Here is a 23,965-nt window from a genome sequence, read left to right as displayed (position 1 = left end):
ACTATAAAGAAAGCTGAGCGCCAAAGAATTGATGCTTTTGAACTGTGGTGTTGGAGAGGACTCTTGAGAGTACCTTGGACTGCAAGGACATCAAACCAGCCGATCCTAAAGGAAATCAGCCCTGAATATTCATTGGAAGGACTGATGCTGAAGCTAAAGCTCCAATACTTTGGCCACTTGATGCAAAGAACTGACTCATTGGAAAAGACCCTGATGCTGGGAAAGATTGAAGGCATGAGGAGAAGGGGACGACAGAGGATGAGATGGTTGGATGGCATGACTGACTCAATGGACATAAGTTTGAACAAGCTCCAAGAGTTGGTGATGGACAGGGAAGCTTGGCATGCTGCAGTCTGTGGGGTTGCAAAGAGTTGGACGTGACTGAGCAACTGAACTGAACTGAACTGAACTGAACTGATGAGTGAAATATAAACCAGAAAGGGATGGGGAGGCAATCTTCCAATTTGTAAATACAAGTTCATATGTTTCATCCATACCGTTCAGCCTCCATATCCATCAGTGGGTCATATTGCCCCTTGGAACTTGGATGGATTCCCATAAATCTGGGTGCACTGGGCACAGATATCTCTTAAGCCAGAGTGGTCTTCCTATTGGTGCAAGACTGATAAATAGTTCAACATGGGGCCTCCACAGTTATGTATCTGTGGCCCTATGGCCCACACCAAGGAGCAGCTTTTACCCCAGGCCTGATCCCCAGAACTGAGAGTATCAACCCCTATTCTTCATCTTCCCAAAGTGACAGAGTGCAGGCTTGTGCCTCTTCCTCTTGCTGTCAGTAGAATAAACGGTTTTTCTTTGAATAACACTTTCCATAAGGTTAAAAAGACCCCATAAGATTGTTTATATTCTTTTCAGGGGTCCTGATTAATACAAGGTCTTGCCATAACTGTTTGTAGGAAATTCTAGTCGAGCCCCCTTTAATTTCCTCACTTTTGTTGTTGTTTTTTCTCTCTCTTTGGCTTTATCTACCTGTTTATTTGAGCTTCCCTGGTGGCTCAACAGTAAAGAATCCACCTGCAATGCAGGAGATGGGGATTCAATCCCTGGGTTAAGAAGATCCCCTGGAGGAGGGCATGCAACCCACTCCAGTATTCTTGCCTGGAGAATCCCCTGGACAGAGGAGCCTGGTGGGCTGAGGTCCATGGCGTCACAAAGAGTTGAACATGACTGAAGCGACTAAGCATGGCACCTGTTCATTTCCCTCGTGCCAGATCTTTTCAGTCTCACTTAATTCAGCTGTCATAGCCACCATAGTCTGAATGGGTTGATGAACCATCCCAGTCAAAACTGAAACTAAGGTCCCTATCTCAGGTCAGCAACCAAGCTCCTGGAGTGGACTGCAGGATATTATCCTTCATACCTGCTACAAATAACTCCTCAACAGGTCTTGGAAATTAGGAGCATAGATAGCATGCTTCATTCCTGATTCCCTCACTGTTTCTTGTAAATCTTGCAAAGATGCCATCCTAAGGGTGGGTACAGTATGCCTCACTCATTTGGCTAAGCCAGACAAATGCTTGCATGTACCAATTCAATCAAGTTAGCTAGGCCACCTTGGCCACATACAAACATTGCCAGAGGCTGCACTATAACTGTGGTAATTTTAGACATCTTAGACATTTCTGACCCATTTAACATGATGCCATCTCCCCAAGTATCCCAAAATGGAGCCCCCAGGCTGCCACTCCTTCTCTACTATTTTGGTTAAACCTGACAGTTAATTCTATTAACTCAGGAGAGGAATATGCTGGTACTGCTGTTTTGGAGTTTGTGAGGGTCTCCTCTCAATTATCTCCTGGTTCCCTAGCGGCCTGTGTTTCAGCTTGTATCAGAGGCCGTGCTTCTTCTTCCTCCTCTATAATTATGTCCTCATCTTCTGACAAGTCTTTATCCCAAAGATCACACCTCTAGGTCCCAGTTCTGCTGTGAAATAAGAGTCCTCACCTTTGAGCCTACTGCCCTGCATTTTAGCTATCTTACCTGCCATCACTTCAGTATGCTCTTCCTGTTGTATTTTCTTTGATATGAAGTCAGAAGTGGTAAAACATGGGTTTCCCTGGTGGCTCAGTGGTAAAGAATCTGCCCACTGATGCAGGAGACACGGGTTTGATCCCTGGTCTGGGAAGAGCCCTTATGCCATGACGCAGCTAAGACGGGTGCCACAACTGTTGAGCCTGTGCTCTAGAGCCCGGGAGCTGCAACTACTGAGCCCATGCACTGTAACCAGTAAAGCCCACATGCCCTAGAGCCTGCACTCCACAACGAGAGGGTAGCCCCTGCTTGCCACAACGAGAGAGAGTCCACATGCAGCACCCTGAGACTCAGCACAGTCAAAAACAAATAGATCAATAAAATTATTTTTTAAAAAAAGAAGTGGCAGAACACGCCCTCTAGTCATCCCCCTCTGACACCAAAATCTCTTTCGTTTTCTCTAGTTTCCTGCTGAACTGTAATTCCTTTTCTGTGCTAATCCTTATAGGATATAACAAAGGCCATGCAATAGCTAAAATAGTTTGCTCACTTTCTTTTTTTATCCACTTTCCCTTTCCCACCATTGCAGTTAATATATCTAGGAAGCGCTTTGACATTTTCCAGGTGTCCTGAACTCACACAGTAGCCCGAAGGGTCCCATGAACGTAGCTAGGTCACCCCACACAGAAGAGATGGCCAGCCTGGGTTTACCCCACCGCACCTGGCTTTCCCCCAGCATGGCCCATTCCTGTCTCATTTTCAGTCTCCTGGCTGGCTCACCAATTGTTGGGGCATGGAGGGGACAAAAAGTGCCCATGAACTGAGAAGGTATCTTGACACCAGAAAATGAGGCAGGCAGCTCCACATAATCACTGGATTCATTTATTATAGGGTAACTTACTCAGAGGGTAGGATGGAGGACAAAGAGAGAGAGATCCAGAATTCACAGCTGCTTTCTGCACCACCCAGGGACTATTGGGACAATTCTACAGTTAACCTAGGGCATCAGGGTAAGTGCTTGGAGACAGAAGGTACAGTCCTAAGTCAAGAGTTATGAATGTGTAACTAGTCTCATGGACACTGGGAATACATCATGAAGGTCTTCATCACTGTTTGGAAGCTAATAGAGCATAGATGCCACCTGGACCCAATAATCATTAAACACCTATTAACTACAAAGCCTGTCATGACAGATATGTGATTTCCCACATAGTACAGTCCTGAATAGGGTCAGTGGATGGACAACAGGAACTGTACAGTTCCCAAAGGGCATAATTTACACCATCAGCCATACACTGGCTCATACAGGGGCTTCATGCCAATTAAAAAGCACCCTCTCTAGGAGAATGAACTGCTAAAAGAAGTTCCCTCTGTGTGGACCATTGGGAAAAAGGAGCATTTCTGGGCACCAAGTTTTAAAAAGAACAACAGAATCTTGCAAGACACAGGGTTTGGCCAGTGGAGTCTGGGCAAGATGTTAGCCCCATTCAGGTCCCCTCAGCAGGCATGAGGGCACAATTGCTTAAGGTGACTCTAGAAGGAGGTCTTGGGACATTCTGGGCACGGTGACTCAATTTTCTGTATCAGGACAATTAGTTAAGATTATTGCTAGAACATTATTGCTAGGTGAAAGGAACATCTCCACTCCGCGACCTAACGGGTCATTTTAAGTAATATGATCAACAGCCCTCTGAGACTGATTTAAAGACGAGGAAAATGAGGCTGGGGTCAAGTATATGTCTTGCCTGGGGTCATATGGTGTCATCAGATTTTTATCTTCATACTGCTATTTTCCTCGGCATTTATTAGCCTCATTCATTGCTGCTAATATGTACTAGATATTTCACCCTTCATTTGTATATCATTGGTCTCTCCCCAGTAGAATATAAGTTGACAAGCATAGGGATTCGTGTCTGTTTTATTCCCTGCTATACCCCCACAGTGCTTAGAACAGTGTCTGGCACACAGGGGGTTCATTCAGCAATACTTACTAAATGAATGCATTGTTTGAACATTGGGGTACTTCCTCCTGTACCAACTATTTCTAAAATCCCCATTCAGTAAATACTTATGTAATGCATTGAAGTATTCTAGAGAAAAAGCTCCCATCATCATAAAATGTGCACTGTCATCAGGATTTTCTTCACCTAAAAAATAAAAAGTCTTTCACGCCAAAATTCATGTCCACATCAAAGAGAGAAATTCCAGGTTAATAAACTAGGTCTTGGGCTTCCCTGTTGGCTCAGGGGTAAAGAATCCACCTACCAATTCAGGAGGCATGGGCTCCATCTCTGGTCTGGGAAGATCCCACATACTGTGGAGCAACTAAGTCCATGTGCCATAACTACTGAGCCTAAGTTCTAGAGCCTGGGAGCCGCAACTACTGAAGCCCACCCACCCTAAAGCCTCTGCTCCACAAGGAGAAAAGCCACTGCAATGAGAGGCCCACGCACCGTAACTAGAGTAGCCCCTGCTCACTGCAACTAGAGAAAAGCCCATGCAGCAACGAAGACCAAGCACAGCCAAAAATATGCAAATAAATAAAATAAACGAGGGCTCTGTCCATTTACTAAGGGCAACTTTTGCCTTTAAAGACAGGTTTATTTGTTTCTGATTTTTTCAATAACTAAAACAGTGTCTTCAACTCCCATTATCCTCTGCTAATTATTTTTACATAGTGATACACAATAATCTGATTAACTCTCTATGTAGATGTGTTTGGAGCTTACAAAATAAGTAAAAGTTTCCAAATAAATTGTTATTTAGGGGTACTTAAATTTGGCATGCTAAATATCATGTTTTGTGTCTTGAATATGTAACTAGGTTATTGTTAGACTTTTCCAAAGTAAAGAGCTGCTTATTTTGATTCATTTTGCATAATTTTCATCTTGATGTATTAAAAGTTCACTGTGTGCAGGGCATTTTATTGTAGCATATTGTTGGAAGAACAAAGGGAACATTAAGACATGATCTCTGCCTTCCTGGAATTTACACAATGAATTGTAGAAACACAGACTTATGCACACTCCAGCGCCTCCAACAATAACTGTTGACTTTTTATTTGTAATTAGAGAACCCAGGCAGTGGAAAACTAGGTTTTTCCTGGGTTTACGAGAACTGAACCAAAGTGGAAAATGTTATTTGCTTTAACGAAATAATTCCATCTTATGCAACATAACATTCTGTCAATCAAGCAAATAAAGAAAGAAAGCCTTATTTATAAAGTTGCCTGCTTCTGATTTCATTCCATTGCTTCTTGGGCTCCAAGAGGGGAAAAAAAAATGAAGATTTTCTTGCTCTGTATTTTTCTAATTTTATGTGGTACCTCAGCCTGGGCGAAAGATAAGCATTATTACATTGGAATTATTGAAACAGCTTGGAACTATGCCTCTGACCACGGGGAAAAGAAACTTATTTCGGTTGACACGTAAGTCATTGCTTTTTCTTCTTTATAGACCAAACCTAAATTATCAATTAAAAAATAAAGCCAATAAGATGAAATATTTCTTTAATTTGTTATATACAAAAACTGGAAAATATGGACTTGAAACTCTGGACACTAATAAATCTCTAATTCCTGGGATTTTGTTTGTTTTTTGGGATGCTGCCTTATTCCTTCCCACTTGGTCCTGAGGAACTGTGTGGGTTTCTTTTAACCCCTTCTGGTCGTTACATCTCCCATCATGGTTCAGTCTTTTTGTCTGTTTATGCAGAAGTTCTTTCATCCAAAGAATGACTGCATAAAAATTTCTGTTTACTATTCCATTTCTGATTATTAGAGGTAAAAATTAAAGGCTTTTTTAATCCTTCAAAAAATATTTATTTTATATATCAAATACAATCTTAATATGACTCCACCTAATACTTGTTGGATGACTCTGGACAGATAATTACATTCATCTTTCTCAGACTCAGCATCCTAATCTGTTGACAAAGACAATAAGAATACTTCATAGGGCTGTTTAACGAGTGGTGCCTGGAAAGCTCTTCTTACAGTGCTCGGCACATCATTCATGTGCAAAAAAGCTCTATGTAACTTACAGGTTTTCTTTACGGTTTTCTTTCTTAAAGGTTTTCTTTGTTTCAGTTGAAAAGCCCCTTATTTCAAGCAAAGTTCATCACACAAAAAAACAGGTTCTCCTTGAAGATTTTTGTAATGGAAGATGATCTATATGAAGGTCATCACTTTTAATAATGTTAATTAAACATTTAACACCAAATTAAAATTTGTTACTCAAACCCATATTCATTATATTTAAAGATGTATTTTCGGAGAAGGCAATGGCACCCCACTCCAGTACTCTTGCCTGGAAAATCCCGTCGACGGAGGAGCCTGGTGGGCTGCAGTCCATGGGGTCGCTAAGAGTCGGACACGACTGAGCGACTTCACTTTCACTTTTCACTTTCATGCATTGGAGAAGGAAATGGCAACCCACTCCAGTGTTCTTGCCTGGAGAATCCCAGGGACGGCGGGGCCTGGTGGGCTGCCGTCTATGGGGTCGCACAGAGTCGAACACGACTGAAGCGACTTAGCAGCAGCAGCAGCAGCAAAGATGTATTTTAATGGTGAAAGTGTATTTTAATGGTGATAAATGTGTTTTAATACTGATACTTAAAAATGCAAGTTAATGGTGACAAATGAACCCAATGACCATTTGCTGCTAACACTGTATCTTTAAAAAATAGCTTAAAAGGTATGCCAAATTTCATAATGTTGACTCTGTTGATGGGTATACATTATTCTCATTAATTTTATGTATGTTTAAAGTTTTTCAAAGTAAAAAAAATAAATAAATGCATAGATGATAATACCTAATTGCTAAGTTATTAATTTAGTAATAATCAGTGAGGAATGTTTCTGACCTAAGAATAACTGTTTGTAAATAAAACTAGTATATTTTGCAATTATGTTTTTAAAATATTCACTTATTTGACTTTGCTGGGTCTTAGTTGCAGCATGTGGGATCTAGTTCCCTAACCAGGGATCGAACCTGGGACCCTGCATTGGGATCACAGAGTCTTAACCACTGGACCACTAGGGAGGTCCCTGCAATTATTTTTATAAGCTTGGTTTTGAGCTAGTGTTCTCTTCTTTTGGAGATGGCATATTCTTAGGCTTCACAAGAACCATTATTTTGTATGACTTCAGCATTTTCCCTAACTAAACAATTATACACGTTTTTTAATAGGAAATCTAGATACATTTTTTGAAAAGGTCAGATACATTAGGAAAAAAAATACTGTCATACAGTCCTACTCCATGCCCTCACCCATCCTGCTGCCATTATTCATGGTCAAAAATCCAATCAGTTTGATTGCACATCAACCAAGTGCTAGACATTGCCCTGACCATACTTTAACAAAGTCTCTAATTCTAGACATTTAGAAAAGAAAAGGGCTTCGGTAAGAATTTTTTTGCAGGGAGGGAAGAGAATTTTTTTATTTTTAAACAGCCTAGCGTCCTGCGTATGCTGGGGAGGTTATACAACATTGGCTCGATCATCTCCTGCTTCAACAACAGCCTACAGTTGTGCAAACTATAGCTGACACTGCTCACTCTGTCTGTGATATTTTTTAATATATCTGAACAGCAAATATTAACTAGACCTTCAGCAATTTTGCCAATACTATGCTAATGTTTGCATCAGATTTGCAGAATGTCCAGCTGCTAATACATTCAGCCTTCTATAACAAAATACACCAGACAGGATAGCTTAGCAACAACAGAAATCCCTTTCTCACAGCTCAAGAGGCCAGGAAGTTCAAGGTGCCAACATGGTCATGTTCTAGTAAGATCTCTCTTCTGGGTTCATAGCCTTTTCACTGTGTCCTCACTTGGTGGAAGGGACTAAGAATGTCTTCGGAGCCTCTTACTCCATTTATGAGAGCCCCACCCTCATGACCTAACCACGTCCAAAGACCTCATCTCCTAATACCATCACATTAGGGATTAGGATTTCAACATATAGTGGGGGATAGGACATAAATATGCCAAAGGATGATGTGATATAACCAGATACAATTATTGACACTCATTGTGTGAAGGCTAAAAAGGAGTGCAGATATATAGGCTGAGAAACAGGTTGAAAGAGGTCAAGATGGTTGTTAGGCAGAGAATTAGGTTTAAGCTGCTGTTGACCTTGAAGATGCGGAACAAGGAAGAGGAAAGTATGTATTGAGATGGCAGAAACTCCATCTGCTAAACTCACTGGTGATCACTAGTACCTAGAATTTGGAAACACTAAAATATTTTTTAATTAATGAAAATGAATGTATAAAAGGTGTGTAGGAAGCTAGACAAAATTATAGGCTGTGTTGTCAAAATTTCCCCTTGCTTCTAATGTAGAGAGATATACACCATAGAATAAATCAGAAGATAGAATGAAATAAGAAAAGTCAGTTTATGGAGTTATACATCAGTTAGTGGAACAGGAAACATTGGCAGATAGAAAGGAAAAAATGTGTGGATTCTTTTAATTAGGAAAATAAGAGTTCACTTCTTTTTATTCTATCAGAAGTATTTCTTTCTAGTGGGGTAAGTTCAGTTTGGTTGCTCAGTCGTATCCGACTCTTTGCAACCCCATGGACTGCAGCATGCTAGGTTTCCCTATACATCACCAACTCCCGGAGTTTACTCAAACTCATGTTCATCAAGTCCGTGATGCCATCCAACCAACTCGTCCTCTGTCATCCCCTTTTCCTCCTGCCTTCAATCTTTCCTAGCATCAGAGTCTTTTCAAATGAGTCAGCTCTTCGCATCAGGTGGACAAAGGATTGGAGTTTCAGCTTCAGCATCTGTCCTTCCAATGACTATTCAGGACTGATTCCCTTTAGGATAGACTGGCTGGATCTCCTTGCAATCCAAGGGACTCTCAAGAGTCTTCTCCAACACCACAGTTCAAAAGCATCAATTCTTTGGCACTCAGCTTTCTTTATAGTCCAACTCTCACATCCATACATAACTACTGGAAAAACCATAGCTTTGACTAGATGGACCTTTGTTGGCAAAGTAATGTCTTTGCTTTTTAATATGCTATCTAGGTTGGTCATAGCTTTTCTATGGGGTAAGGTAGAAAGTAATTTCCTTATATTTATCAGTGCCTCATCTATCACTTTAACACATCAATAAACTGTTAAAGATCTGTGAAATATACCTTCTGTTCCTAAGTTGAAGTGAAAATTAGAGTATTAATCGCTTTAGTAGTGCCCGACTCTTTGTGACCCCATGGACTATTATGGCCTGCCAGCCTCCTCTGTCCATGGAATAAGTTATTTGTATTTAAGGGCTTCTCTGGTGGCTAAGACAGTAAAGAATCCACCTGCAATGAGAGAGACCTGGGTTTGATTTCTGGGTTGGGGCATGGCAACCCACTCCAATATTCTTGCATGGAGAATCCCCATGGACAGAGGAGCCTGGCAGGCTATGGTCCATGGGGTCACAAAGAGCCAGACACGACTAAACAACTAAGCACAAGAATAAAAAGGGCTTCCCTGGTGGCTCAGTTTGTGAGGAATCTGCTTGCAATGCAAGAGACTGTCTGCAGTGCAGGAGACCCAGGTTTGATTCCTGGGTCAGAAAGATCCCTGAAGAAGGAAATGGCAACCCACTCCAGTATTCTTGCCTGGGAAATCTCATGGACAGAGAAGCCTGGCAGGCTACAATCCATGGGGTCACAAGAGTGAGACACAGCTTAGCGACTAAACTACCACCACTACCAAGAATAAAAGACATACATATAAAAACAATTAGCAGACGCAATACTGTGATCTGGGCCCATGGTAGACACTAATTAAATGTTTATTGAAAAAATAAATAGATAAATGTTTATTGATTTTGTTAGCTACATAGTAGCAATAAGTAAAACGGTCCAGTTTTATTCAGATTACTTCTTTCTCCTGGTGACCTTAGGAAGCTAGAAGTAAGTGAAAACTTCCTTAAACAGAAGAACTATCACAAAACCCTTTTACACTAACTTCATAGGCTCTTATTCAGGCTTGGTGATTTTAAATACAGTTCTTGCAAACATTGTTAAACCTAGTTTTCCAGCCCATTGTAGGTTTGAAAAATAAATCAGAAATACTGCAGTGAAGTAGTATACATAAGCAGACTCATTGACCAAGAAAAAAATGAAAGCCCAAATTTTGACCAAATAGAGAACAAGATAACAACATTGCACTCTATGATATAATCATAAGTATTATAATAGTGAGTGATCAGGGTACCATAACCATTCAGTAAATGTTTATATTTACTATTATCATCATAACAGAAGTTGAATTTTTCCCAGTACATGATGTTTAAAAAAACAAGGATGCAAAGAAAACATTTTAAAGAAAAAAAACTTGCGCAAAGGCATTCATTTTACCCTTTCCAAAACGGTCTTAAATTTTTAAATGATTCTTAAAGAGGTAAAATTATGAGCTAAAGTTATCTGGAAGTCATTTATGATGCCTTATACTCCGAGGCTGCCAAATAAAAAATAGTAAGCAAAATCTGGTGTGGTATAAACATTTCACATAAGACCGTCCACGTGCAGAAGCTAATGAAGTAACTATACCATTTCACACTTTTTGAGCTCTACAATTTATTATCACAGTTGCTATTTTTCCCCAAGAACATATCCAAAAGAGGGCTAACACCTAGATAGAATTTTCATGCTGTGCTAGTGAAGCCAGGCTAGTTAGAACCTATAGCTCACTCAAGTGTGCGCTGTATAAACCCAGGTTGAGTCTTTGCCTACCAAAGTAGTCTTTGCCTACTTTTGGACTTTTCTTTGTGATTCCTGTGTGTAGTAGGCAGAGTTTTTTTAATTGCCCCCAAAGACATCCTAAACCTAAAATTCTAGAACCAGTGAATCTGATGATCTATCACTCCCATGGTTTATGTTATATTCAAGGATACAGTTGACTTTAGGGACATGATCTGGGTGGGCCTAGTCTAAAGCAGAGAATTCTCTAGCAGAAGAGGAGGAAGTCAGAGAGATTTCAAAGAGGTTTGAGGGGGATTCAACAAACTGTTGCTGACTTGGAGATGGAAGAAATCACTTTGGAAGGAATACAAGTAGCCTTAAAGAACTGGGAGAAGTCTTCAGCTGTGAGCTAGCAAAGAAGCAGGAATTTCAGTCCTATAACCATAATGAACTGAATTCTGCCAATAACCTGAGTGAGCTTGGCAGTGGACTTCTCCACAGAGCCTCCAGACAAGTACTCGGACAAGCCAACACCTTGATGTCAGCTGTGATAACCCGAGGAGAGAATCCAGTGATGCCATGCCAGACTGCTGAGCCATGGAACCGTGAAATTAATAAATAGGTGCTGTTTAAAGCTGCTTTGTGATCATTTGTTATGCAGCAATAGAAAACTAATATACTGTGTCTCAATTAGTAAAGCCAAGAATCCAGAGACTTTTCACATACATTACCCACACTTTAGTAATCATGTCTAAACATAAACCAAGACCTCCTTGAGTGCATTCTGAATTTATGGGAGGGAATAGCATTATTACTGTTTTACTAAGGCAGTGTAAAAATTGTTTTAATTACCCTAACATTAAAAACTCACTTCTGGGTCTGAGCTTACCAGAAATTAGAGGAATTGCTATAGGATTATAGGGCTTCCCTGCTGGCTCAGATGGTAAAGAATTTGCCTGCAATGCAGGAGACCCAAGTTCGGTCCCCTGGAGAAGGAAATGGCTACCCATTCCAGTATTCTTTTCCTGGGAAATCCCATGGTCAGAGGAGCCTGGAAGGCTATAGTCCACGGGGTCACAAAGAGTCAGACATGAATGAGCGACTAACACTTTCACTTTCACTATAGAATTATAAGAACTGGGGAAGCTAAAAAAGTAGAATGTGATTACTGAGAGGGAGACATATCTATTGAAATGAAGTAAAACAACATATCACAATTTCCAACAGAAAGAACAACAATTAATGTGAATCATTTGTTCCGGTCAAAGAACAACCATAATAGATCCCTTTGACTGGATGTCTGACTGGCAAACTTCCTGCAAGCTTCCAGTAACTGACCCTTTGTCCCCAAAGCTGTGCTCTTGATGTTAAATAGACAGTCCCTAATGACCCTTTGATGTGTCTTTGGAGACACAGCATAAACAAACAGACCTCCCCCAAGTTATCGCATTATGTGAAATATTTACCAATTTGCTTAAGACTTAATTTTGTTTCAGAAAAAAAGACAAGATGGGAAACACATTTTGCACATTGCTATGTGTATACAAGAAATCCAAATGTTAAAATTTCTGAATAGGTTATAAATTCAGATCAGTTATTTTTATAGTATTTTTCACCACCTCCCCCCACCTCCAAAAAAATCTTTGTATACACAAAAAGAATCCCAAAGCTTAGGCAATACTCCCCTTATTTCAGGAAATAATGAATACAGGAGAATTTCAGTGCAATGAAAGCATTTTGAGAAAGTCCACTGCAGTTTATTGAAATGAAATGTGACATATTCCTTAATTAGATTCAGAGGCACATTCAGGAAATATAAATACACATTGTATCTAAAGGAAGCCTCAAGAATTTGAGGGCTATTTTTAAACTTTGGCTTTATTTAAAATGTGGATCAGGCTTCCCTGGTGGCTCAGTGGTAAAGAATCCACCTGCCAATCCTGGAGATGAACGTTCAATCCCTGGGTCAGGAAGATCCCTTTAAGAAGGAAATGGCAACCCACTCCAGTATTCTTGCCTGGAGAACCCCATGGACAGAGAAGCCTGGCAGGCTACAGTCTGTGGGATCGCAGAAGAGTCGGACATGACTTAGTAAATAAAACAGCAAGATGGGAATCAACAGTGCATGGTGAAACACAGATTAGAATCTATATTTAAATATCATTGAAGGTGAATCTCTTAGATTCATAGACACGGGTGAAAACTTTCCGCTAGGCTTAGACAGGTCTGTGTGAGACTGAGTGGCCCAGGTTCTGATGTGACCCGAGAGGAATTCCATCTTTGAGCTATAAGCTTTCCAGCTGCCATTGTGTGCTTGACTGAACTGCCCTCTTCCTGACCTCCTCTCAGCAAAGTGGACTGGATGAATCTGTCTTTAATCTCAGTGGCCTTCAGGGCTTTGGAATTTTGCTGCTGTTACAACATCTATTCATTAAGATTACTCCTGTCTGTACTAATGTGGCAGTTTAGGGGGAAGAAGTCACACCCCTTCTCATTGTTTTTTCATGTATTTTAATGTGCTTAAAGTCTCTCAGAGCTTTTCTCAATATATTTTTTTTTTTTGGTTTGTTTTAACAAAATGGAAATTGCAACAATTAGAAAATGAAAACAAATATGACGAATAATGGCTTAATCATGGATTTGCTGTATTGGTTATAAAAGATGTAACTTTATTTTTCTAACTTCCAATTTGGCCCTTCTCCCACCACGATAGGGGAAAGAGACTCCCATCTCACTCATTTTTTCAGTGAACAAGTTGAGAATCCCAGGGCTTAAACAATTCAGCATGACAACTATAAGGTGCTCATTGTAAAAGCTCTCTGGTCAATCCAGAGCACGGGGCTCTGCTATTTTCAACATCTGTTCCTGCTGCCCAAATGCAGCTCAGAGACCCTTCTTACTGGTCCCCTCACTCAAGCTCAATTTGGTACCTCCATGCCACCATGCCAGGAGAGATTTGGCCACGACCGGAACCAGTCACCTTTCTGTCTCAAGGCATCCAGGAATCCCTCTGTCCCTGGGATTGGGCCGCTTTCTCCCCCTGCATCTGGAGCCTCCCCTACTCGGGTTGCCCATGAGCACAGAGAGGCATCAGAACACATGGGGGTTATTTGTTAGTAAATGCAGATGCCTAAACTCCACCCCAGCAGCACAGAAGCAGAATCAATGGGGCTGGAGCCTAGGAACTTGCATTTATCAAGGTCCTCAGTAGATTCCTATACATGTGAAAATTAAGAAACATTGGGCCAGAGCCTTAGATTTAAAAAATAAAAACAGGCCTTTAAACTCTGCAACAGACAAAGATCAGCATTCCCACACAAGCTCTGCTCTCATCTGGAAAAAAAAATAAAAAGGAAAAATATTCTTCACTCTTTCTGATGAGCTTACCACTGAGAAAACAAGCCTAAATTTATTCCTTAGTCAGGTTATACAGCCTCACAAGGGTTGAGTGGAAAATAGTAAGGCACCAAAAGTCACTGAGATCAAAGCAGGCAACACACACACACACACACACGCACACAAACCATAGATCATTAGCCAGAATGTTAGCATTTTTTATTCTAGTGGAGGAGACCTCAAGTGTGGAAGGGCTGCCAAAGCCCAGGTTTTAAGTGGGTTCTCCTGAACGACTAGAAGCCACTGCCCACAGGTAGATTCCACTGACCTATCCCGGCTTCCGTCAAAGACAATAACTTAAGAATCAGTTCAAAAGTTTGAATATCAAGCTCAATTTCTTTCTTTTCCTTTCTTTTCTTCTCTCTTTTTTTTTTTTCCTGGCTACTATTCACTTTGCTGATATTTTCAGGAAAGTTTTAAGCAACTATTAATCAGGCACTAACCAGAATATAAACTTTCAATGTTCAAGTACTTTTGCTAGCAAGGGATTAAAAAAACCACAGGGGTAATTTGAAATCAAAGGTAATTAAAAAACCCATATACATTATATGCATCAAGTCCAACTTTGATTTAGTTTTGCTAAAAGAAATTAAAACAATAGCATTACCTTAGCATTATTAGCTTTGCTTTAGGAAAACAAATATATACACACAATTTGACATCTCACACATCCAGATTGATTGCTTGTAAACTCAAGTTTTCTTCATGACTGAAAGAGGTGCACAAGAAGTGAGAAATGTCTTAGCTCTATTTTAATAAATTTATATATTTATATATATTCATAAGGTCTCTGTGCTTTAACATTAAAATCTTGTAAGAAATACTCTGGTAAGATGTATTATATTTTTATGGAGCATTCACACATGGTTGTCTGCCATATAGCTAATGTAGGACACCTCACATTATTAAAATAACATGGCTAAATGCCAGCTCTTCTCTTCATTTTTTGGAAGCATCCTTACAACAACGGCAAACATTTAATATCATATGGTTATTCGTTTCTCTTTCATTATAATGTTATCCCTGGAAATGATGGCTTCTACTAAGGTTGTCTTCTTTTCCTTTGCAGGGAACATTCCAATATCTATCTTCAAAATGGCCCCAATAGAATTGGAAGCGTTTACAAGAAGGCTGTGTATCTTCAGTACACAGATGAAAACTTCAGGACTGTTATAGAAAAACCTGTCTGGTTAGGGTTTTTAGGCCCTATTATCAAAGCTGAAACTGGAGATAAAGTTTATGTACATCTGAAAAACTTTGCCTCTAGGCCTTATACATTTCATGCACATGGAATGACTTACTATAAGGAGCATGAAGGTCAGTTCAACTCAAAATCTTGCTGGAATCCTCTCTTCCTTTTCAGTAGCGCCATTTTTTAACTTCCAAGATTATGGACTTTCCTCCTGGATAAGACCTGTAATAATGTTCTTTAGCTCTGAACTATTTTATGAATAAGTGTTTTGGTTCATCCTAATAATGCTGTGCTCCTCTTGGTTATGCTTGCTTATGTAGAGTGTGAATGTGATAGGATTTCTGGAGTCAAAGAGAGCTGGACTTCCTTCCCAGTGCCCTACACCTTTCTAGATAAATAGTCAAACTAAGAGAAATAGTGCACATTAAAGCCTGGAAAAGACAAAAATCCTGAAGGAAGAAACAGGACTCAAGATGGGGATTGTCTTATCTCTAAAGTTCCTACATGTGAACTTACTGTAACAATTGTCACCCTCCATCCTAACTTTGTCCCAGCGAAGGCAGCACAGTCATCTCACACAGTAACCAGATAGTGCACATGGCTGGATGATCCTGGAGTCATACCTGAGACACAATTAACCAAAAGGTCACTTAACTATAGGACTTGGAATCCTTAAAGACGGTACGGGAAGAACAAAGATTATATTTGGTGCTTGTGATCTCATTCTTAGTAGATGGTGATGGTGATGATGATGATGGAGACAAAGATGATGACAGGAGATGATGTTTTATTGTGGTTAAATGCAAGGACTTCAAAATTAACGGACCCGTATTTCAGTGCAGCATTGGCTTTTACTTGGCTGAATGACCTTGGACAAGTTACTTAAATTCTCTATGCTTCAGTTTTCTCATCTATAAAATAGGAACAGTGAGAGTATATAATAAGAGTTCTATAAATGTCAGTTATAAAAAAAATGCTGAGGCCATGCTACAGTTCATGGGAATTATAAGGATCAAGCTTGGAAATAGACTAAAATTCACCTTAACTAATTATTGGCTTTGTATTTAAAAGAGGGATTGCTTTACAAGGTCAATGTTTTGATCTTTCATATATTTATGTGTTTTTGTAAACAAAATAATTATATTCATAGCATAAAAGTTTACTGCCATCTTATTTTTTACAATTTCATGTCATATTAGGATATAAATAATTTTTACGGATGATCATTGTATTGTGGCTATGTTAGACGAAAAAAGAGTACTTAGCTTTCAGAGACACATACTGAGTTATTTATAAATGAAATGACATGAGTCAGGGGCTCACTTTAGAATAATTCACTGATGATGGGGATTAGAGTGGGTGAGAGTATAGATGAAACAAGATTGGCCTTGAGTTGATCACTGGTAAAGCTGAGATTTTGGGCACATGGAAATTTATCATATTATTCTCTTAATTTTTGCATATGTTTGGAAAAATACAAAATTAAAGTAAAAATTAAAACAATTTCATGGTTATTTCATAGGCAAAAATCTGACATCATACAAGAAACTTCAAATTATAGCAGAGGGTAGCCATTTTGCTCTTACTTCCGTACCATAACCCCAGGGCAAAAACATTTTTTTGTTTTTGTTTTTTAAATACAGTTGTATGGCATTTTAACATGACCCTAATTCTGAACTCTCAGAAAAAGTGTTTTTTTTTTTTAATTGCAAACCCATAGTCACTATGGGCTTCCCAGGGGGCACAGTGGTAAAGAAGTTACTTGCCAATGAAGGAGATGGGAAGATTCTCTGGAGAAGGTAACGGCGACTCACTCCAGTATTCTTGCCTGGAGAATTCCATGGACAGAGGAGCCTGGCAGGCAAGCTATACAGTCCATGGGGTCTCAAAGAGTCAGACATGACTGAGCACCCAAAGTCACAATGCTCCTAATTCATCTATTACTGCTTCTTGAAGACTCAGTTCAGTTCAGTTCAGTTGCTCAGTCGTGTCCAACTCTTTGCGACCCCATGGACTGCAGCACGCCAGCCTCCCTGTCCATCACCAACTCCCGGAGTTCACTCAGACTCACGTCCATCAAGTCAGTGATGCCATCCAGCCATCTCATCCTCTGTCGTCCCCTTCTCCTCCTGCCCCCAATCCCTCACAGCATCAGAGTCTTTTCCAATGAGTCAACTCTTTGCATCAGGTGGCCAAGGTATTGGAGTTTCAGCTTTAGCATCATTTCTTCCAAAGAACACCCAGGACTGATCTCCTTTAGAATGGACTGGTTGGATCTCCTTGCAGTCCAAGGGACTCTCAAGAGTCTTCCCCACTCAGTCAAGTATAAAAAATGACATTTTCTATGAAACTTCCAGACCTTGTTGCCATTAGCTTCTTATTCTTCTGTGCTCAAGTAGAATATCACTGCATTCCCAAGGGGATACATACTAGATATTGAATAAATGTTTGCTGAATGAATTAACAGACCATCTATTTTTTTCTTTTAAGTTCAAGCACATTCAAATTCAACCTGTCATTTCATTGCATGTCGTTTCCTAGGGGCCATTTATCCTGATAACACCACAGATTTTCAAAAAGCAGATGACAAAGTGCAGCCAGGTGAACAGTGCATGTACATACTGCATGCCAACCCCGAACAAGGTCCTGGTCAGGAAGACAGCAACTGCGTGACCCGGATTTACCATTCCCACATTGATGCTCCAAAAGACATAGCCTCAGGACTCATTGGGCCTTTAATACACTGCAAAAAAGGTACATTTTCTCATTATTAGTCTCAATAAATTACCAAAGACAGTAGACAGGGAGGTTTATTCTTTAAATATACATTAAGTCTTCTGTGTTATGACTGAGTAGGGAAGGTAGAGGGGCGGTGAGTCTAGAAAAAAAGGAAGGGAAGGGTAGGCAAGGGTAAGGAGAAAAAAGGGTGCATGAAGCAACATTTAGGTTACTGAACATAAATTCCCTAAATACTTCCAAGTCTATAAAACAGGAATGACTGGTCCAGATTTCTGGTCTGTTCGGAAAATAAATACTAAAATTGTTTAAAGCTATATGAATCACATGCTAAAATTCATGCTAAAAATTAAGGTCTACTGAAATAGTAATTTTCACTTCAGATTCTCTGGATGAAGAAAAAGAAAAAAATATTGACAGAGAATTTGTGGTAATGTTTTCTGTGGTGGATGAAAATCTCAGCTGGTACCTAGAAGAAAACATTAAAACCTACTGCTCTGAACCAGAGAAGGTTGAAAAAGATAATGAAGACTTCCAGGAGAGTAACAGAATGTATTGTAAGATTACACAGGATCTGTTAACTTTATCGTATTTTTCTCAGTCCATGAATTATGCTAACCTTATTCCCTTACATGAATAAGTAGTGTATTCTAATCTATGCCCTTGGTAACAAAGCATATTGGGTATGCAAATAGATATTCAGCTAAACAGGTCCAATCAGAACTCTAAGCCAGGTAAAGCCAGATACATCAAACTATTTCAAAACTAATAAGGATAAATCAATATCAGTTATGGTTAAATATATATGTGTGTTATATCTACATATTTTTAATTCTCCCGACTCCTAAAAATTAAAGCAGCCTAAAATTATTAAATTATATTTTAAAGCATTGCACTATAGTTAAGAAAACAGTTCAAACCATTAAGTCTAAAAGATTTCTTTTACATACATATTATCCTTCACTACCACCCCCAACTTTGTATCATTTTCCCCTACATTTTAGCTCACTTTATTTCTTCTAAAAATGCTTTCTTTACTGCCTAGGCTTCTCCTTAATTCTCAGACACAAAATAATGGGTTTAGTAAGATAATCTATCACTTAGAATTTGCATAAAATTTCAAATCCCTTAATACCTACTAGACCAATAAGTGTAGATTTTTGTTTGTGTTTAGCTTCTCAAAAATAGCTCTTAGGCAGAAACTGAGAATGCAATAATAACTGTACTATCAAAGCAGAAAAATAAACAAATTAAACACGGGACAGATTTTTGTTTCCAACTTCTGCTTATTTCTGGCTGGAAGATCCTCTTTCCATACTTTAATCCAGCCTCTGTTCTGTGCTAAGCAAAATAGATGTTAGAGACTCAAACATCCAGCCTGGCTAAGCCTGGTTTGGTATCCCAAATGCAACAGCATTTGGTTCACTCACAGTACTTCCCAGAACTGATTTCTGCTTAAACTAAGACCTCCCAGTTTGAACAGTGACTCTCAGTTTTTTAGAAGAATCTCGGGCCATCCTGCTTTTGACCTTTTAGATCTTTTCCTCCTTCACATTTCTTCCAATTTTGTCTTTCAAGTTAAAAAAAAAAAAAGCTTACTTTGTGTTCTTATTGAAAGAGCAATTCACATCACTGTAGAAAATTGGAAAAGTTCTCATAAATAAGCAAGAAAACTTTGACATCATCCATACTGCCACTACCAACATGATGCATATGGTTGATTCATAAATAAGCATGTCTTTTTTCTATTTACTATATATGTGTGTGCATTTATATGTATGTATGAGTACACACATTTGTATTTGCAAATATACACTTGAACATACCAAGGTGTATAGTTTATAACAAGGACAGCGAATAGGTTTCATCTTCAGTGTTCATGTGCTAATACTGTGTTGACAAAAAACCTGAGGCTGAATTCAGGTCCAAAATGAAGAGTGCTGTGATTGATTAATAATGTCTGATGTGGGTACAGAAGGGAAGAATAGTGACATGTGTGCCAGGTATTTTCAATCTCAAATTGATTTTATTTTTGTAGCCGTAACTATCAATATTCCAGGCACCAATATATGTTAGTCACAGTCTCTCCTCTTGACTTACAGCTGTGAATGGATATGCTTTTGGAAGTCTCCCAGGACTCTCCATGTGTGCTAAGGACCGAGTGAAATGGTATCTTTTTGGTATGGGTAATGAAATTGACGTGCATGCAGCTTTCTTCCATGGGCAAGTGTTGACTAGCAAGAACTACCGTGTTGATACAATCAATCTCTTTCCCGCTACCCTCTTTGATGCTCTTATGGTGGCTCAGAACCCTGGACAATGGATGCTTAGCTGTCAGAATCTAAACCATCTGAAAGGTAAGGCATCTATACCTGAAATTAACTGTCAGTTGAGAAAAGAGACATGTCTCAGTTACAATATTAATGGGTTGACTATTGGAAATTAGAATCTAAAAGCTAAATATCTTTGGAATGATCTGAACTTTGAACTGTTAATTTTATTCCTCTGAAAGTATGGATCATAATGTAATTTTTTTAAAAAGACAAAGACTGGAGCAATTATAAAGTAATTAAAGCTGAAAATACATTAATTTTTGGAAAACAAAAATTGGTCCTGAAGTATAGTCTTACCGTAAAAGTATAATACTGCTTATAACTACTCAGATTTGTAAAATATACAATATTTTAAACACCAGAAGATGTGTATATTGGTGCTGAAAAGTAACTTGTGTTTTGACTTGATTCTGTTAAATACAACCAACTTTGTTCTTTATGAGTCCAGCTATTCCTTGTTTTTACATGCTAACTCTCTTTTCCATCTCTTTAATATAAGGAAAAGAAATATCCCCAGTTCTTGGAAAATATTAGTTTGTAATATTGGTTTCCTGAAGAAACTAGCTCTAATGTGGGTCTTTGAGTAGGTTACTTTGAACTTCAAATATAATCTCATTCATCAAAGGTGACCTTGGCTGCAGCAGGCCCAGCACAGCAGGTGCATAATCATTTTATCCAAGGGAGCGATACAAATACATGATCACTCTATTCCTCCTCCTCTATTCCATCACATCCCTTAAAATATGGCAAAGCTTCTCTTCACCACTTACTTTTTCTCATGAAAGCATTATCTATTTCAATGCTGACTCACTGATAACATAAAAGAGTGAGGGATTCCTGGCAGTCCAGTGATTCTGACTCTGCCGTTTCACAACAGAGGGCAAGGCTGCAATCCCTGGCCAGGGAATTAAGATCCCACAAGCCACGTGACATAGCCAAAGAAACCCCAGTGAAATAAAATAGTGAAAGTGCTTTCTCACCACTTATCTATTAATGTGTCCTATTCTTTTTTCTCATCAAAAGATGGTCACAGTGAAATCCCACTGAAGTTCATTCCACATTTTTGAAAACACAAGTAATACCACTTCTCTGTGGCATATAGGCTTTTTTCCACTGCTTGAATTTTCCATGACTGATTCATTTGCAGCTGTTTACTCGTTCATAGTATTGTTTGTAGCTGTCTATTTCTTCAGTTTCTGTCTGTTGTTTCACCGGCAGCATTGATAAGGCAATAGGAGAGAGAACAATGGCTTCATTAAACAGTGGCGCCTCTGTGTGGTTTTCAGCTGGTTTGCAGGCCTTTTTCTGGGTACAAGACTGTAAGAAGTCTTCATCTAAGGACAATATCCATGGCAAAATTAGACACTACTACATCGCTGCTGAAGAAGTCATCTGGAACTATGCACCCTCCGGTATAGACGCCTTCACCAAAGAAAATTTAAGAGCACCGGGAAGGTAATTCAGAAAAAAAATGATATTATTTCAAAATATGACTCCTCCTCAAAAAATCATAAAAGGCTATTCAGCAATTAAAATTTTAACTGATACTTGAAGTTAACTAGACTTCTAAGTAATTATTGAGGTGTTTGGTAGTGAGTCCAAGTTGGAGAAATAGGACTTCTGAGTCCATGAAAAAGAATAGAAATGTTGTCAGATTCTCAAGAAAATCCTCAGAAAATGTTGAAAACAAGATTGATTCATTAGCTTTCCATTCCTGAAACCAGCCTTGTATAATCTAGCAGCATTGGGTATATTCACAAGGTTGTATAATTATCAGCACTGTGACTCCCAGAGCTTTTTCATCATTTCAAGTAGAAATTATGTTCAACAGGTCAATAGCTGAGCTCTACCCAAGCTTGTGACTTCTGAAGCAGAGATTTAAGTCCCTGCTACACTGACAGCCAGATATAATGACTCCCTAAACTGTATCTCCAGCCCAGAAGGCTCTTATAAATGGCAGATTTTCATTCTGAACTTCTTAGTGGACACCTCACTCGGATGAGGCCCTCTCCAAATCAGTATGTCCAAGCCTGAACCCTCTGTCTTCCCCACAATTCTGAGCTTTCTCCTCTACACGAATGGTACTGCCATTCATCCATCACTCAAATCCCAATGCCTGAGCATTACCCTTGACTCCTTCCCTCCTTCACCAATCCCTCCTTCTCTCATCAAATGCTGCCTCATTATATCCTAAATATTTTGGGAAATTTGTTTGCATCTCTCTAACCTCTTTGCTAGTACCTCTGAAGTCATTACTACCCTCACTGAGATTTTAAGAGAAGCCTACTGACTTGGCTCCCTACCATGGTCTTCCAACCACTTAAGGAATCCTCCTAAAACACTAATCCTTTTAAACATTTTTACCATGCAGTGTGGCACATGGGACCTTATAGTTTCCTTACCAGGGATCAAACCCACACACCCTGCATTGGAAGCACAGAGTCTTAAGCCCTGGACCACCAGGGACATCCCGTAAAACACTAATCCTTACTGCTTACATGTTTCAAAGCCTTGAGATGTACTGAAACTTTAACTAGGTCCTCCCACCCATCCCCCATTTCTCTAAGCCTCCTTCTCCAATCCTCTGTCTTATCCTGCATGCTATGGTCCTGCCCTATGTTATAAGACATGCTATGCTCAGTCTTCTCTGAGCCTTCCCACAGGCTGTTCCCTCTTTGTAAACACCTCCCCCATTCTCCCCACCACACGTATTCCATTTTTTTAACGCCACTTCTCCTCTAGCTAGTTCTTAAAATCTCTTCCTTTGGAAAGCCTTTGAGGCCTCTCCCCGCTCTCCATAACTCCAGGAGAAATGTTTCATAACACCCTATGCTTGTTACATGTTGTTATATTGAACAGTCTGTAGTCTGTCTTCTGGGACAGATGCAAAGTCCATGCAGACAATGATGGGTCCATTTGCTTATGGGTATGTCATCATCATACGGCAGGGTTCCTGGCAAAGAGCAGCTGTTCAGTACATTTGTCTGTACAGGAGAAGAGATAAACAGGGCAGCTTTGTCAGGTCAAATGCCTTTCTGAGATTTAATTTCTTCATCTGTAAAATGAAGAGACCGGGGAGGGAGTGATTAAGATGGCAGAAGAGTAGTACCTGGAGCTCACTTCCTCCCACAAATACATCCAAACTATGTCAAGATGTGGAACGATTCTCACAGAACATCTACCGAATGTTGGCAGAGGACCTCAGACTTCTGAAATGGCAAGAAAATCTCCACATGACTGGGTAGGACAAATGAAGAAAAAAGAGAGAGAGAGAAAGGAATTGGGACAGGATCTGTGCCCTCAGAGGGAGCTGTGAGAGAAGAAAGTTTCCTGCACCCTGGAAGTCCCCTCACTGGCGGGACAGAGGGGGAGCTTCACCTCAGAGGAGAGCGCAACAACCAGTTTGCAGAAGGAAAAATGGAGAGAGGCCTGCCTGCACAGACAGTCAATACCAAGGCCCTGAGCTCCCCAGCCTGAGATGCCTGATGCAGATGGGGGCTGGGTGCTGAAGCTCAGGCTTCAGAGGTCAGACCCAGGGAGAGAACTAGGGTGGGATGTGCCGGAGACAGCCTGAAGGGGCTGGAGTGTGAGTGACTGAGAGTGTAGAGCGCCATTGTTGGGGGCTG

The 23,965-nt window shown here is 39.8% G+C and overlaps 1 protein-coding gene across 2 annotated transcripts in view; it reads left to right on the top strand.

The window, feature by feature from the left end:
• Positions 1-4,982: 4,982 nt before the first annotated feature.
• CP (ceruloplasmin) overlaps positions 4,983-23,965 on the top strand; it is a 60,332-nt gene continuing 41,349 nt past the window's right edge. For both annotated transcript variants that reach the window (XM_086387110.1, XM_086387131.1), the window contains exons 1-6: positions 4,983-5,419; positions 15,148-15,395; positions 17,812-18,024; positions 18,390-18,563; positions 20,109-20,363; positions 21,626-21,794. In XM_086387110.1, the coding sequence (XP_086243236.1) occupies positions 5,274-5,419; positions 15,148-15,395; positions 17,812-18,024; positions 18,390-18,563; positions 20,109-20,363; positions 21,626-21,794 (1,205 nt within the window). In that variant the 5' untranslated portion in view covers positions 4,983-5,273. The remainder of the gene's footprint in view (positions 5,420-15,147; positions 15,396-17,811; positions 18,025-18,389; positions 18,564-20,108; positions 20,364-21,625; positions 21,795-23,965) is intronic.

Source organism: Bos grunniens, chromosome 1, assembly GCF_055505025.1.
Source record: "Bos grunniens cultivar Pamir isolate PY7600 chromosome 1, Bosgru_T2T1.0, whole genome shotgun sequence".
NCBI classification, from domain to species: Eukaryota; Metazoa; Chordata; class Mammalia; order Artiodactyla; family Bovidae; genus Bos; species Bos grunniens.
This window is presented reverse-complemented; position numbering and strand designations above follow the sequence as displayed.